At 42.3% G+C, this 16,696-nt stretch overlaps 1 protein-coding gene across 10 annotated transcripts in view; it reads right to left on the reverse strand.

Moving 5' to 3' along the window:
* Window positions 1-540: 540 nt before the first annotated feature.
* The window catches only part of LOC146391717 (protein NLRC3-like), a 29,087-nt gene continuing 12,931 nt past the window's right edge, over window positions 541-16,696 (reverse strand). For 4 of the 10 annotated variants that reach the window (XM_084914773.1, XM_084914783.1, XM_084914763.1 and 1 more), the window contains 6 exons: window positions 15,812-15,988; window positions 12,890-13,066; window positions 9,967-10,143; window positions 7,421-7,597; window positions 4,877-5,050; window positions 541-4,201 (listed from right to left, as the gene is read on the reverse strand). In XM_084914773.1, the coding sequence (XP_084770899.1) occupies window positions 4,192-4,201; window positions 4,877-5,050; window positions 7,421-7,597; window positions 9,967-10,143; window positions 12,890-13,066; window positions 15,812-15,988 (892 nt within the window). In that variant the 3' untranslated portion in view covers window positions 541-4,191. Of the gene's footprint in view, window positions 4,202-4,876; window positions 5,051-7,420; window positions 7,598-9,966; window positions 10,144-10,184; window positions 13,067-15,792; window positions 15,989-16,696 lie in introns of those variants that run through there. The other 6 variants (XR_014798598.1, XM_084914800.1, XM_084914807.1 and 3 more) reach the window with 6 other exon arrangements.

A 16,696-nucleotide genomic window follows, 5' to 3' on the forward strand; every position in this document is an offset into this window, starting at 1 on the left:
TCTCTGTTTGTCCACCAGTCTAATCTGTAATTCAGGTGAACCCAGAATTACCTGCATCTTTGTAATGTTTCAGAAAATATACACTATATGTTGATGGGCATTGTCCCACTTTTCTTTCCTTTATAAGTAAGAATCTCTGTGGTTTTAATGACAATTCATATACAGATTGTGGAGGACATTTAATTCAACACTCAAAAAAGTTCCTCACCAGCAGACTGTAGCACAATTTCAGCCCACAGTTAATAAACCCATCCAATGCAGCGTTATCAGAGAAATTATGCAAGTGTTATGTTTGTATGTACTGGTAATCTATTTATCATTTATCATGATTCCTGCTCTGATGATTACTTTCTTCTCCTTCTGTAATTTTAATAGATAAAGGATGTTGAACATTAAGCTCCAAACAGGATGAATGAGGAAGACCACAGAGGAGAATCGTGGATGTAGTGAAAGAATACATGCAGATGGTTTTTTTCATGGTGGAGGAGCAACTTCTGATCCCATCTTAAAGAAAAAACACATAAAATTGAAGAGTAAAAATAATGACAACAATATGTCTAAATTTTTTATTAATTCTTTAGAGCAAATGCAGTCTTGTCATGGTCAGAGTTGCCCACTCATATTTAACTAATTCAAATACAATTACTGCATTTAAATGCTTATGTTCTAATAAAAGGCATTGTTTAATACTTCTGCCATGACAACCCAAATAAATCAATGAGAGGGAAACGGGAAGATTAGTCATCAGGCAAGGTTTACTGTTCATTTACCATGCCTTGATAACAGTAAGCTTAACAAAAGAAAAATGTTGGGGAGGAGAAACGGTGTTCTGTCCAAACATCCTACCGTAGCGTAAATTTATAGTCTTGTCTATCAATCCGTGCTAACTTATCAGAATATGCTACCTTACGTGGTTAATGGCTCTGTTGTATAGGTAGCATGTTCAGATGGCCCAATCACACTATTAAAACATGCTTCCTGCTGGGATTTATATAGGTAGGATGTTCAGATGGCCAAATCACACTATTAAAACATGCTTCCTGCTTGGATTTATATAGGTAGGATGTTCAGATGGCCCAATCACACTATTAAAACATGCTTCCTGCTTGGATTTATATAGGTAGGATGTTCAGATGGCCAAATCACACTATTAAAACATGCTTCCTGCTTGGATTTATATAGGTAGGATGTTCAGATGGCCAAATCACACTATTAAAACATGCTTCCTGCTGGGATTTATATAGGTAGGATGTTCAGATGGCCCAATCACACTATTAAAACATGCTTCCTGCTGGGATTTATATAGGTAGCGTGTTCAGATGGCCCAATCACACTATTAAAACATGCTTCCTGCTTGGATTTATATAGGTAGGATGTTCAGATGGCCAAATCACACTATTAAAACATGCTTCCTGCTGGGATTTATATAGGTAGGATGTTCAGATGGCCCAATCACACTATTAAAACATGCTTCCTGCTGGGATTTATTTAGGTAGCGTGTTCAGATGGCCCAATCACACTATTAAAACATGCTTCCTGCTTGGATTTATATAGGTAGCGTGTTCAGATGGCCCAATCACACTATTAAAACATGCTTCCTGCTTGGATTTATATAGGTAGCGTGTTCAGATGGCCCAATCACACTATTAAAACATGCTTCCTGCTGGGATTTATATAGGTAGCGTGTTCAGATGGCCCAATCACACTATTAAAACATGCTTCCTGCTTGGATTTATATAGGTAGCGTGTTCAGATGGCCCAATCACACTATTAAAACATGCTTCCTGCTTGGATTTATATAGGTAGGATGTTCAGATGGCCAAATCACACTATTAAAACATGCTTCCTGCTTGGATTTATATAGGTAGCGTGTTCAGATGGCCCAATCACACTATTAAAACATGCTTCCTGCTTGGATTTATATAGGTAGGATGTTCAGATGGCCCAATCACACTATTAAAACATGCTTCCTGCTGGGATTTATTTAGGTAGCGTGTTCAGATGGCCCAATCACACTATTAAAACATGCTTCCTGCTTGGATTTATATAGGTAGCGTGTTCAGATGGCCCAATCACACTATTAAAACATGCTTCCTGCTTGGATTTATATAGGTAGCGTGTTCAGATGGCCCAATCACACTATTAAAACATGCTTCCTGCTGGGATTTATATAGGTAGCGTGTTCAGATGGCCCAATCACACTATTAAAACATGCTTCCTGCTTGGATTTATATAGGTAGCGTGTTCAGATGGCCCAATCACACTATTAAAACATGCTTCCTGCTGGGATTTATTTAGGTAGCGTGTTCAGATGGCCAAATCACACTATTAAAACATGCTTCCTGCTTGGATTTATATAGGTAGCGTGTTCAGATGGCCAAATCACACTATTAAAACATGCTTCCTGCTTGGATTTATATAGGTAGCGTGTTCAGATGGCCCAATCACACTATTAAAACATGCTTCCTGCTTGGATTTATATAGGTAGGATGTTCAGATGGCCAAATCACACTATTAAAACATGCTTCCTGCTTGGATTTATATAGGTAGCGTGTTCAGATGGCCCAATCACACTATTAAAACATGCTTCCTGCTTGGATTTATATAGGTAGCGTGTTCAGATGGCCAAATCACATTATTAAAACATGCTTCCTGCTGGGATTTATATAGGTAGCGTGTTCAGATGGCCAAATCACACTATTAAAACATGCTTCCTGCTGGGATTTATATAGGTAGCATGTTCAGCATGTTCAGTGTGCGGCTTCGACCTTCCCCGTGGTGCTTACAATTACCCATGGCCGTAATGCAGGTTCATTCAATCTTTGGGAGTGCAGTACCTGGAACATACAACGACATGGTTGATGTAAAGACAATAAATTCAATGAGACAGGGAGGACACAAATTGGCGTTAAGTAATAATTTAGCCGATTATAAATGTGTTCGTTTGCATCTACTTTACAATTATGGGCACATGATATGATAACGATATTTTAGCAGTTCAATGATAAATGTATAACATTAATTATGGTGGGGGGTGGACAATGGCTATTACACTCGATGCACTCCAGCTGACTTACCTTGGTATGAATGACGACGTACTCACAGTTTGGCGGCTTGAAAATAGCCAAATCTTGCACCCAGCCATTTGTAAATTGGATGTGCGCCCCCAGTGACTTGTAATTACGAAACTGGTTCGCAGTGTAAGCGCTTACTCCACAAACAAGATACGTGAAGATATCAGGGTAGGACAGTGGCGGTAAGTCGTCTGGGTCTTTACTCCACTGCCGTATTTCATATGGGTCCAGATTTGCGATGCGCTCTAATTTTTTCAAGTGCTGCTGCTTCGCCTCTGGACGCAATCGGTCTCTATACCGTCTGTTTTCTTTTGAGCTGCTTTTAAGCATGGTTCTTGTCGTCGTCGTTCCAACACGGTGCGTTTGTTTTGATTTGTGGACCCGGAAAATGGCGCAATACATTGCGGCGTGAACCAGGTGTAGGACCGAACTCTCCCACACACATCACATCACTATAAGACTGGGCTCTCACACACATCACATCACCACACACACTCTGGTTTTTCTTCATGTACACTTCCTTATAATCTCTTTCTGCTATTTGCACATTTTTACTGTAAATTTCTAAGTTAAATCTGTAAATTTTGTAATAACCTGTAAACTGTAAATACTGTAAAACCACTGTCATTTAATGGTCGGGCATTGCACAGCTTCAAGCATTTCACCTCATGTCATACTGGGTATGGTTGTGTGTGTGACAAATAAAATTTGAATTTGAAAGTCTTTCCAGGTGAGTTTGATCCAGGAGGGTCTGAAGCCAGAGTCAGACAGAGACTGTGCAGAGACTGTAGAAGGACAGAGCAGCAGCAGAGCAGTCCAGATACACTGATGATCCTCTGTCAGATCCAGAGGGACACACAGGGATGATGCTGGACTCTACATTGTGTCTGACAGTGGAGCTGTTCTCAGAGCAGTTCACTCTGCAGCACTGACAGTCATCTGCACTTCTTCTCATTCCTCTGTCAGTCACTGCTGGATGAAGCTCTCCTCTCCACCTCCCAGTAACATGGCCCAGTCAGAGCGTCTCTACACACAAGCTGCTGCTGCTTCAACCTCTCTGGATCATCAGGACACAGCTCCTCCTCTCTCAGCACACACACCGTCCTGTTTACCATCATCAGCTCCACCTGCAGAGAGAAGGAGGAAGAGCAGAGGAGATAAACGAGTGTTTCCAGAGACTCTTCATCAGCTGTCAGTCAGTGATGCAGCACATCCAGTATAAAGAGCAGCAGGGACTTCAGTGCTGGGACTGTACTAGGACTCATTGTTGCTTCACTTTTTCTAATCTTTGGATTTTTATTGAAGTTGATGAAAATGTTTTTCCCTCCTAGTTTGAGTTTGGACTTTCATTCATTAGAAGAACCTTGGTGTGTCCACTCTGAGCTCTGTAGGAACCCCAACAACAAGCCCAACAATCCAGATGGACGGTTCCAGCTGTTAACTGGAGGAATTCCATCCAAACATCTGCTCTCACTAAATTCTTCCTCACCTACAGACTGTGTTCTTCACTGCTTTAAACTTGGAAATGAATGCAGTCATTGGTCTGCGTGCTGCTTTGTTCAGAGAGCTGATTGGCTGTTGACAGCGTTTGATCAGAGCGTGTCAGCCATTACTATGGTGACCATAAAGGTCAGAAACAGGAAGTGTTTGTGTCCAATCCTGAAGCCTGTCACCATTCTCCTCTCACAGCTTCACTGAGAAGCTGCAGCTTTACAGGAAACTCTGGATCTTTGTTTCATACTGACTGTGTTTAGTACAATACTGCTGACAGCACCACCCACTCACTCCATCACTCTACTGACCTCAGAGTATCCAGTCTGTAGTCTGGACTCTGCTGAAGATCAGACAGCTGCTTCACATCTGGATACTGCAGGTAGTTTTCCCACAGCTCCAGCTGTCTCAGATGGGAGGGGTTGGACTTCAGTGCTGCTGCCAGATAATCACAGCTGATCTCTGACAAACCACAGCTCATTAATCTGTATAAAGAATGAAAGATGTAAGTTTATTAGACAAAGTGTGAGCTTGAAATCATTCAGTGTTTCATCATCTGTTCAGAGCTGAAGAAGGTTCAGAATGTAGAAGTTTAGAAAATGGAAACTCCAAACAGCTGAAGCCAACAGGAAGCAGCTTCAAACAGGAAACTGTGCAGAGTTTCAGACTATATGTCCTGATGCAGCCAGTTGGATTTTGGAGATTTGAATCTCTGTTCTGTGACTAAGTCCTTGAATCATTTCTTCCAGTTGGTCCAACAAGACAGACTAAGTGTTGGACATGTGTTGTGGCTCCATTAGGGGAGCTTCTAAATGTGATGTGATGGCCCCTCTGGGTCTGTCAGGTCACAGGACTGAAGAGAGCTCAAACTGGGCACACAGTTGTTCCAGTCTGGACCAAAGACTCTATACTGGGACTGAGGGACTGCTTTGACTGCACCCACTGGGACTTTTTAAAGGCTCATGTTCTCACTTAGATCATCGATTTCTACTTACATTTCTTTCTGGGGAAAATGGGGATTACTTTGGAAACAGGAAGTATTTTCCCCAATAAGCAGCCCTGGATTAGTAAATCACTCCAACATGTTCTCAGGCAGAAGAAGCTGTCTTGTTACGAGGGAGAGAAGAAAAAGATTGAGGCACAGAAACTTGTTGAAAGAGAGATAAAGCAGCTAAAATCAGGTGTAAAAGTAAAGCAGAGGATGAGCTGAATAAAGGACACTCAAGGCTGGCTTGGAAAGGAATGAAGTCCATGGTGGGGATGCAGAACAAGGAGCAAAGATGAATGTGATGCTGAATCAGCAGAAGACTTGGACTCATTTGATTCCAGCTTTGATATCATTGATTTCAATGAAGAGCTTTGTGATTGTAGCAAAGGGCTGGTAGCTCTGAGAGTCCCACTGATGAGGTGTTTGTGTGGAAATCTCTTAGTGGGACCAAAGAGAGAAAAAGCCCTGGTCCTGATGCTGTGGGAGGGAAATGATTGAAGTGTGCTGTGAGGAACTGACTGGGAGGTTTTCACACATTTTCCAGTCCTCCTTGGAACAACAGGAAGTTCCCAGCATATGGAAACAAAGGTTAAGTGTCCTATGGCACTCAGTGATGATGGTGCTGTGGCCCCACCACCTCCACCTCTTTGTAAAGGAACTAACTGTAATCTGACGCTTCAAATGGAACTAAGACTTCCTCCACTAGGTGGCAGTGTCTGATGAGAAAGTGTTAGTGGAGCTGGCCTGGAGTCAGAAACAGGAAGATGCAGGATTTGGGCTGAAATGGGGAAAAGTGGTTAGCACTAGTGCCTTAAAGCAAGAAGGTTGTAGGTTGAAGCTTGTTGGCCTTTCTGTGGAGGTTGGATGTTCTCCCACAGTCCAATGAAATGCTGCTTAGGTTCATTGGTGCTTCTAAATTGGCTGTAGGTGTGGATGTGAGAGAGTGCTTCTCTGTCTCTCTCTGTTGGCCCTGTGATGGACTGCTCACCTGTGCAGGTGGACCACGCCTCTTGCCCTATGACAGCTAGGGCACAGGCTCCAGCCCTGTGAGCCTAAGCTGAATAAACAGTTAGCAAAAATGATCCATAGATGGCCTGAAATTCCCCAGTTAGCAGTTTGGTAGATAGCTATGACATGCTAATCCCATCCAGCAGCTGTATTCTGCCTGTAAGCTGATCCCTGCTGAGCCAAAGCACTTTTTCATATACAAATTACAACCTTTAATAGAAACCTATTGGTCAGCATCTTATTAGCCTGCTGTTAGCTTCATTCCACAGAAAACTGAGAGAAACTAACAGAGTTGATAAAGAATAAAGAGAAATGTGCTGATTTAAAGCCTTTGAAGTGCTTCAGATGATCTCTGTCCACTTCTGTCCACTCATTCATTCATGTAAGCTTTCTAATGCAGCTTTGATCTTCACAGCCTGCTTTATGAAACTCATTCTAACCCTGAATGTCAGAGTGTTCCTCCTTCTCTTTCCCATCATTCATGCTGGCAGTGGAGGAGATTTGGATGTTGGACTGTGTTTTGGATGATGTGTGTATGTTTGTGTTGGACTGCTGTCTGTAAAGCAAACACACATTTTGCTTTGGATTTCAGTGTCAGACAGACTTTAAGGTGGAATGAAGAGTTTGAGAGTTTCACAGTGAATTATCCAGTGGAGGATTTTTCTTCTTCTTTGAAGGTTTGAAATGTGAACATTGTTCTGCTGCAGTCAATGGACTAAACCAGAGAAGAAGAAAACAGACTTTACCATGAAGATCCTCAGTGTGGATCAGTATAATATCAGCCTGATGTCTGCAGTTTAGTGTCAGCACAACTTTCACATCATATTCATCTCAGCACAACTAAAACATGCTGACTGACCTCAGAGTTTCAAGTCCACATCCTGGACTCTCCAGGAAACCACACAGATGCTTCACTCCTGAATCCTGCAGCTTGTTGTTGGAGCTCAGGTCCAGCTCTCTCAGATGGGAGGGGTTGGACTTCAGAGCTGCTGCCAGATAATCACAGCTGATCTCTGACAAACCACAGAAACTCAATCTGTATAAAGAATGAAAGATGTAAGTTTATTAGACAAAGTGTGAGCTTGAAATCATTCAGTGTTTCATCATCTGTTCAGAGCTGAAGAAGGTTCAGAATGTAGAAGTTTAGAAAATGGAAACTCCAAACAGCTGAAGCCAACAGGAAGCAGCTTCAAACAGGAAACTGTGCAGAGTTTCAGACTATATGTCCTGATGCAGCCAGTTGGATTTTGGAGATTTGAATCTCTGTTCTGTGACTAAGTCCTTGAATCATTTCTTCCAGTTGGTCCAACAAGACAGACTAAGTGTTGGACATGTGTTGTGGCTCCATTAGGGGAGCTTCTAAATGTGATGTGATGGCCCCTCTGGGTCTGTCAGGTCACAGGACTGAAGAGAGCTCAAACTGGGCACACAGTTGTTCCAGTCTGGACCAAAGACTCTATACTGGGACTGAGGGACTGCTTTGACTGCACCCACTGGGACTTTTTAAAGGCTCATGTTCTCACTTAGATCATCGATTTCTACTTACATTTCTTTCTGGGGAAAATGGGGATTACTTTGGAAACAGGAAGTATTTTCCCCAATAAGCAGCCCTGGATTAGTAAATCACTCCAACATGTTCTCAGGCAGAAGAAGCTGTCTTGTTATGAGGGAGAGAAGAAAAAGATTGAGGCACAGAAACTTGTTGAAAGAGAGATAAAGCAGCTAAAATCAGGTGTAAAAGTAAAGCAGAGGATGAGCTGAATAAAGGACACTCAAGGCTGGCTTGGAAAGGAATGAAGTCCATGGTGGGGATGCAGAACAAGGAGCAAAGATGAATGTGATGCTGAATCAGCAGAAGACTTGGACTCATTTGATTCCAGCTTTGATATCATTGATTTCAATGAAGAGCTTTGTGATTGTAGCAAAGGGCTGGTAGCTCTGAGAGTCCCACTGATGAGGTGTTTGTGTGGAAATCTCTTAGTGGGACCAAAGAGAGAAAAAGCCCTGGTCCTGATGCTGTGGGAGGGAAATGATTGAAGTGTGCTGTGAGGAACTGACTGGGAGATTTCACACATTTTCCAGTCCTCCTTGGAACAACAGGAAGTTCCCAGCATATGGAAACAAAGGTTAAGTGTCCTATGGCACTCAGTGATGATGGTGCTGTGGCCCCACCACCTCCACCTCTTTGTAAAGGAACTAACTGTAATCTGACGCTTCAAATGGAACTACGACTTCCTCCACTAGGTGGCAGTGTCTGATGAGAAAGTGTTAGTGGAGCTGGCCTGGAGTCAGAAACAGGAAGATGCAGGATTTGGGCTGAAATGGGGAAAAGTGGTTAGCACTAGTGCCTTAAAGCAAGAAGGTTGTAGGTTGAAGCTTGTTGGCCTTTCTGTGGAGGTTGGATGTTCTCCCACAGTCCAATGAAATGCTGCTTAGGTTCATTGGTGCTTCTAAATTGGCTGTAGGTGTGGATGTGAGAGAGTGCTTCTCTGTCTCTCTCTGTTGGCCCTGTGATGGACTGCTCACCTGTGCAGGTGGACCACGCCTCTTGCCCTATGACAGCTAGGGCACAGGCTCCAGCCCTGTGAGCCTAAGCTGAATAAACAGTTAGCAAAAATGATCCATAGATGGCCTGAAATTCCCCAGTTAGCAGTTTGGTAGATAGCTATGACATGCTAATCCCATCCAGCAGCTGTATTCTGCCTGTAAGCTGATCCCTGCTGAGCCAAAGCACTTTTTCATATACAAATTACAACCTTTAATAGAAACCTATTGGTCAGCATCTTATTAGCCTGCTGTTAGCTTCATTCCACAGAGAACTGAGAGAAACTAACAGAGTTGATAAAGAATAAAGAGAAATGTGCTGATTTAAAGCCTTTGAAGTGCTTCAGATGATCTCTGTCCACTTCTGTCCACTCATTCATTCATGTAAGCTTTCTAATGCAGCTTTGATCTTCACAGCCTGCTTTATGAAACTCATTCTAACCCTGAATGTCAGAGTGTTCCTCCTTCTCTTTCCCATCATTCATGCTGGCAGTGGAGGAGATTTGGATGTTGGACTGTGTTTTGGATGATGTGTGTATGTTTGTGTTGGACTGCTGTCTGTAAAGCAAACGCACATTTTGCTTTGGATTTCAGTGTCAGACAGACTTTAAGGTGGAATGAAGAGTTTGAGAGTTTCACAGTGAATTATCCAGTGGAGGATTTTTCTTCTTCTTTGAAGGTTTGAAATGTGAACATTGTTCTGCTGCAGTCAATGGACTAAACCAGAGAAGAAGAAAACAGACTTTACCATGAAGATCCTCAGTGTGGATCAGTATAATATCAGCCTGATGTCTGCAGTTTAGTGTCAGCACAACTTTCACATCATATTCATCTCAGCACAACTAAAACATGCTGACTGACCTCAGAGTTTCAAGTCCACATCCTGGACTCTCCAGGAAACCACACAGATGCTTCACTCCTGAATCCTGCAGCTTGTTGTTGGAGCTCAGCTCCAGCTCTCTCAGATGGGAGGGGTTGGACTTCAGCGCTGCTGCCAGATAATCACAGCTGATCTCTGACAAACCACAGTTCTCCAATCTGTATAAAGAATGAAAGATGTAAGTTTATTAGACAAAGTGTGAGCTTGAAATCATTCAGTGTTTCATCATCTGTTCAGAGCTGAAGAAGGTTCAGAATGTAGAAGTTTAGAAAATGGAAACTCCAAACAGCTGAAGCCAACAGGAAGCAGCTTCAAACAAACACAACAAGAGAAAAAACTCTGAATGTTTCACATTAAAGTCGTACATTTATCATAAAAACAGGACAAAGACTTGAAAAAGTCGTGTTTTTCCTTCCAGGAACCACAAGGCTTCACTTTTAAAGGTGAAGTGTGAAAGAAATGGACATATTTGAAGTCCAACACCTTTTTCCAGTCACATTATTAAAGCAGACAAACTACAAGCTCATTTTCATTCCAACAAGTCATCTTCTGACCTGGACTAACAACACTGGTCTCTATGTGCAGCTGGCTGTGAGACCAGTGCTCAGGGAGCGTCTACAAAGTGCAACACTGAAAGAACACCACACACTAATTTGCTTCCATCACTTTCACACAAACATCTACTGTCATTATTGTCACCAAACTCTGTGGATCCTTTATTGCAAATTCAAATGGGATCAAATGGTCAGACAAAAGAGGGTTATGAGGAAATATGATGAAATGTTGTGTATTAGCAGCAAGTTATTGAATCATTTTCCTCAGAAACCAAACAAAATGATTGACAAACATGTTTTTACAAACTCAGTGTTGGACTTGGATCAGCAGGATAAGCTGATGTTTAAAGGCATTTGTGTCATGGTCCTGGGTCATTTTGACCCAGTGTTCTTAGTTTTCCTGTGGTTTTGTATTTTGTTCCTTATGTTCATTGGATTGTTTGGTTTGGTATTTGGATCCCCCCTGTGTCCATGCTGTTATTGTGGTGTTTGTTCTGGTACCGTGTTCCCGTCCTTTGTGTTCTGTGTTCTCCTCATCCCCTCGTGTATTCATCCTTGTTCTCTGCCTCTCTCTCTGTGCTCATCTCTGTGTACTGTGTTGTGTTCAAGGTCCACATCTTGGTGTCAGTATTTTCAGGTTCGTGTCCTCCCCGCTCTGTCACGAGTAATTGTCCTCAGCTGCGTTCCCCGTGTGTTCCCACTTCCCTCATTACCTTCTGTGTATTTATGTCAAAGTATCCCTTTGTTCCGTGTTGCGTCGTCCCTCTAGGTTGTGTGCATTTACCGTGTCTTCCCAGCGCCTCAGCTTTAGTTGCTCCCAGTATAGTTTTTGTATGACTTCTTATGTTCCTGTTAATAAAGACCTGCCTTTGAGTTCATCCCCGTGTGTCTAGAGCCGTGCATTTGGGTCCTCTCTTGCCTTCACACAGCCGCTGCATGACAATTTGAGTCTCGCTGTATGAGAGTCCAGTTATTACTCAATATTTATGGATGATGTTCTTTCAGTGTTGCACTTTGTAGACGCTCCCTGAGCCTCACAGCCAGCTGCACATGGACCAGCTGACATTACCCAGCATTAGAGGCGGCTGTAAAAAAATGGATTTTCCTATTTAAATGGTTTTAATTTTAATAAAGCGATGTTGATTCATTCAATCCTGAATCGATGTTTAATATAAATGTATTTTGCCAGAATCTCAGGTTAAAGCTCCCAAAAGTATTTCAACAACAAGCAAACAGATAAAACAGTAAATGAGAGCAGCTAAACACACAAAGATGGAAACACAGAGCGTGGATCGTTCACTCGACGGCACGTACACGGACACGCCGTCGGGGCTGAAAGTGGACAGCTCACAGATCCTGAAGCTGCAGGTTTCATCTGTCTCCAACCAAAACTGACTGAACCAGCAGCAAAAGAAGATCCAAACTACGCTTTACGTTTGATGAACATCGTCATGAATTCTCTCTGACTTTGACGTTTACTTCCTGCACAGCTCTCTCTCTCTCAGTGTACTTCAAGAACAGTTTACCTTCAAAAATCTCTTTCCTGCATTATTCACTGCTTATTACGCACCAGTCTGCTGTTGTGTTCACTGCTGTCGGCCTCCCAAAACAAAGCCTCATTTCTGCTGTTCAATACTGAAGAAATTGAAACCTTTTAAAATGATGACAGATTACAAACTCTCAGCTGTGTCTGTAATCAAACCTCTGTAACTTTGCTTCACTTCAGCAGCATCAGGTCATGTTCACATGTTGATTCATGGTTTGCTTCAGTTTTTGATCGACTGCAGAATATTTTGAAGGTTATCTGCTATAAAAAGCCAGAACAGGAAAATCTGCTTCATGTGTTTCTGTTTGATCCTCAGTGACTTTGACACAAAGGCCTCTGCTGTGATGATCACACCTCTGATCAAGTCTCACAGTGTCAGCTTTGTTTTTATACATATGGATATGTGCTGATAAATGATCAGAATTATAATATTTCCCACTGTCTGCTGTGTGCCGTGACCTTTGACCTGCTAAAGACAGTCAGCTGTGGATTATTCATTGTTGTGTCTGATACTTAGAACTGTGAGGAAGAACACTACACAGTTAATCAGGGTCCCCTCTCTCTGAATCAGGAAAGGTGGGCAGGCCGCGTGTGGGCCGCGGGCCATACGTTGAGTCTCACTGTTTGAAATGTGAACATTGTTCTGCTGCAGTCAATGGACTAAACCACAGAAGAAGAAAACAGACTTTACCATGAAGATCCTCAGTGTGGATCAGTATAATATCAGCCTGATGTCTGCAGTTTAGTGTCAGCACAACTTTCACATCATATTCATCTCAGCACAACTAAAACATGCTGACTGACCTCAGAGTTTCAAGTCCACATCCTGGACTCTCCAGGAAACCACACAGATGCTTCACTCCTGAATCCTGCAGCTTGTTGTTGTAGCTCAGGTCCAGCTCTCTCAGATGGGAGGGGTTGGACTTCAGAGCTGCTGCCAGATAATCACAGCTGATCTCTGACAAACAACAGCCCCTCAATCTGTATAAAGAATGAAAGATGTAAGTTTATTAGACAAAGTGTGAGCTTGAAATCATTCAGTGTTTCATCATCTGTTCAGAGCTGAAGAAGGTTCAGAATGTAGAAGTTTAGAAAATGGAAACTCCAAACAGCTGAAGCCAACAGGAAGCAGCTTCAAACAAACACAACAAGAGAAAAACTCTGAATGTTTCACATTAAAGTCGTACATTTATCATAAAAACAGGACAAAGACTTGAAAAAGTCGTGTTTTTCCTTCCAGGAACCACAAGGCTTCACTTTTAAAGGTGAAGTGTGAAAGAAATGGACATATTTGAAGTCCAACACCTTTTTCCAGTCACATTATTAAAGCAGACAAACTACAAGCTCATTTTCATTCCAACAAGTCATCTTCTGACCTGGACTAACAACACTGGTCTCTATGTGCAGCTGGCTGTGAGACCAGTGCTCAGGGAGCGTCTACAAAGTGCAACACTGAAAGAACATCACACACTAATTTGCTTCCAGCACTTCCACACAAACATCTACTGTCATTATTGTCACCAAACTCTGTGGATCCTTTATTGCAAATTCAAATGGGATCAAATGGTCAGACAAAAGAGGGTTATGAGGAAATATGATGAAATGTTGTGTATTAGCAGCAAGTTATTGAATCATTTTCCTCAGAAACCAAACAAAATGATTGAAAAACATGTTTTTACAAACTCAGTGTTGGACTTGGATCAGCAGGATAAGCTGATGTTTAAAGGCATTTGTGTCATGGTCCTGGGTCATTTTGACCCAGTGTTCTTAGTTTTCCTGTGGTTTTGTATTTTGTTCCTTATGTTCATTGGATTGTTTGGTTTGGTATTTGGATCCCCCCTGTGTCCATGCTGTTATTGTGGTGTTTGTTCTGGTACCGTGTTCCCGTCCTTTGTGTTCTGTGTTCTCCTCATCCCCTCGTGTATTCATCCTTGTTCTCTGCCTCTCTCTCTGTGCTCATCTCTGTGTACTGTGTTGTGTTCAAGGTCCACATCTTGGTGTCAGTATTTTCAGGTTCGTGTCCTCCCCGCTCTGTCACGAGTAATTGTCCTCAGCTGCGTTCCCCGTGTGTTCCCACTTCCCTCATTACCTTCTGTGTATTTATGTCAAAGTATCCCTTTGTTCCGTGTTGCGTCGTCCCTCTAGGTTGTGTGCATTTACCGTGTCTTCCCAGCGCCTCAGCTTTAGTTGCTCCCAGTATAGTTTTTGTATGACTTCTTATGTTCCTGTTAATAAAGACCTGCCTTTGAGTTCATCCCCGTGTGTCTAGAGCCGTGCATTTGGGTCCTCTCTTGCCTTCACACAGCCGCTGCATGACAATTTGAGTCTCGCTGTATGAGAGTCCAGTTATTACTCAATATTTATGGATGATGTTCTTTCAGTGTTGCACTTTGTAGACGCTCCCTGAGCCTCACAGCCAGCTGCACATGGACCAGCTGACATTACCCAGCATTAGAGGCGGCTGTAAAAAAATGGATTTTCCTATTTAAATGGTTTTAATTTGAATAAAGCGATGTTGATTCATTCAATCCTGATTCGATGTTTAATATAAATGTATTTTGCCAGAATCTCAGGTTAAAGCTCCCAAAAGTATTTCAACAACAACCAAACAGATAAAACAGTAAATGAGAGCAGCTAAACACACAAAGATGGAAACACAGAGCGTGGATCGTTCACTCGACGGCACGTACACGGACACGCCGTCGGGGCTGAAAGTGGACAGCTCACAGATCCTGAAGCTGCAGGTTTCATCTGTCTCCAACCAAAACTGAGTGAACCAGCAGCACAAGAAGATCCAAACTACGCTTTACGTTTGATGAACATCGTCATGAATTCTCTCTGACTTTGACGTTTACTTCCTGCACAGCTCTCTCTCTCTCAGTGTACTTCAAGAACAGTTTACCTTCAAAAATCTCTTTCCTGCATTATTCACTGCTTATTACGCACCAGTCTGCTGTTGTGTTCACTGCTGTCGGCCTCCCAAAACAAAGCCTCATTTCTGCTGTTCAATACTGAAGAAATTGAAACCTTTTAAAATGATGACAGATTACAAACTCTCAGCTGTGTCTGTAATCAAACCTCTGTAACTTTGCTTCACTTCAGCAGCATCAGCTCATGTTCACATGTTGATTCATGGTTTGCTTCAGTTTTTGATCGACTGCAGAATATTTTGAAGGTTATCTGCTATAAAAAGCCAGAACAGGAAAATCTGCTTCATGTGTTTCTGTTTGATCCTCAGTGACTTTGACACAAAGGCCTCTGCTGTGATGATCACACCTCTGATCAAGTCTCACAGTGTCAGCTTTGTTTTTATACATATGGATATGTGCTGATAAATGATCAGAATTATAATATTTCCCACTGTCTGCTGCGTGCCGTGACCTTTGACCTGCTAAAGACAGTCAGCTGTGGATTATTCATTGTTGTGTCTGATACTTAGAACTGTGAGGAAGAACACTACACAGTTAATCAGGGTCCCCTCTCTCTGAATCAGGAAAGGTGGGCAGGCCGCGTGTGGGCCGCGGGCCATACGTTGAGTCTCACTGTTTGAAATGTGAACATTGTTCTGCTGCAGTCAATGGACTAAACCACAGAAGAAGAAAACAGACTTTACCATGAAGATCCTCAGTGTGGATCAGTATAATATCAGCCTGATGTCTGCAGTTTAGTGTCAGCACAACTTTCACATCATAGTCATCTCAGCACAACTAAAACATGCTGACTGACCTCAGAGTTTCAAGTCCACATCCTGGACTCTCCAGGAAACCACACAGATGCTTCACTCCTGAATCCTGCAGCTTGTAGTTGGAGCTCAGGTCCAGCTCTCTCAGATGGGAGGGGTTGGACTTCAGTGCTGCTGCCAGATAATCACAGCTGATCTCTGACAAACCACAGAAACTCAATCTGTATAAAGAATGAAAGATGTAAGTTTATTAGACAAAGTGTGAGCTTGAAATCATTCAGTGTTTCATCATCTGTTCAGAGCTGAAGAAGGTTCAGAATGTAGAAGTTTAGAAAATGGAAACTCCAAACAGCTGAAGCCAACAGGAAGCAGCTTCAAACAAACACAACAAGAGAAAAAACTGAATGTTTCACATTAAAGTCGTACATTTATCATAAAAACAGGACAAAGACTTGAAAAAGTCGTGTTTTTCCTTCCAGGAACCACAAGGCTTCACTTTTAAAGGTGAAGTGTGAAAGAAATGGACATATTTGAAGTCCAACACCTTTTTCCAGTCACATTATTAAAGCAGACAAACTACAAGCTCATTTTCATTCCAACAAGTCATCTTCTGACCTGGACTAACAACACTGGTCTCTATGTGCAGCTGGCTGTGAGACCAGTGCTCAGGGAGCGTCTACAAAGTGCAACACTGAAAGAACATCACACACTAATTTGCTTCCAGCACTTCCACACAAACATCTACTGTCATTATTGTCACCAAACTCTGTGGATCCTTTATTGCAAATTCAAATGGGATCAAATGGTCAGACAAAAGAGGGTTATGAGGAAATATGATGAAATGTTGTGTATTAGCAGCAAGTTATTGAATCATTTTCCTCAGAAACCAAACAAAATGATTGACAAACATGTTTTTACGAACTCAGTGT

The sequence above is a fragment of the Perissodus microlepis genome, chromosome 3 (genome assembly GCF_051167445.1).
Source record: "Perissodus microlepis isolate ML-2025 ecotype Zambia chromosome 3, ASM5116744v1, whole genome shotgun sequence".
Lineage (NCBI taxonomy): Eukaryota > Metazoa > Chordata > Actinopteri > Cichliformes > Cichlidae > Perissodus > Perissodus microlepis.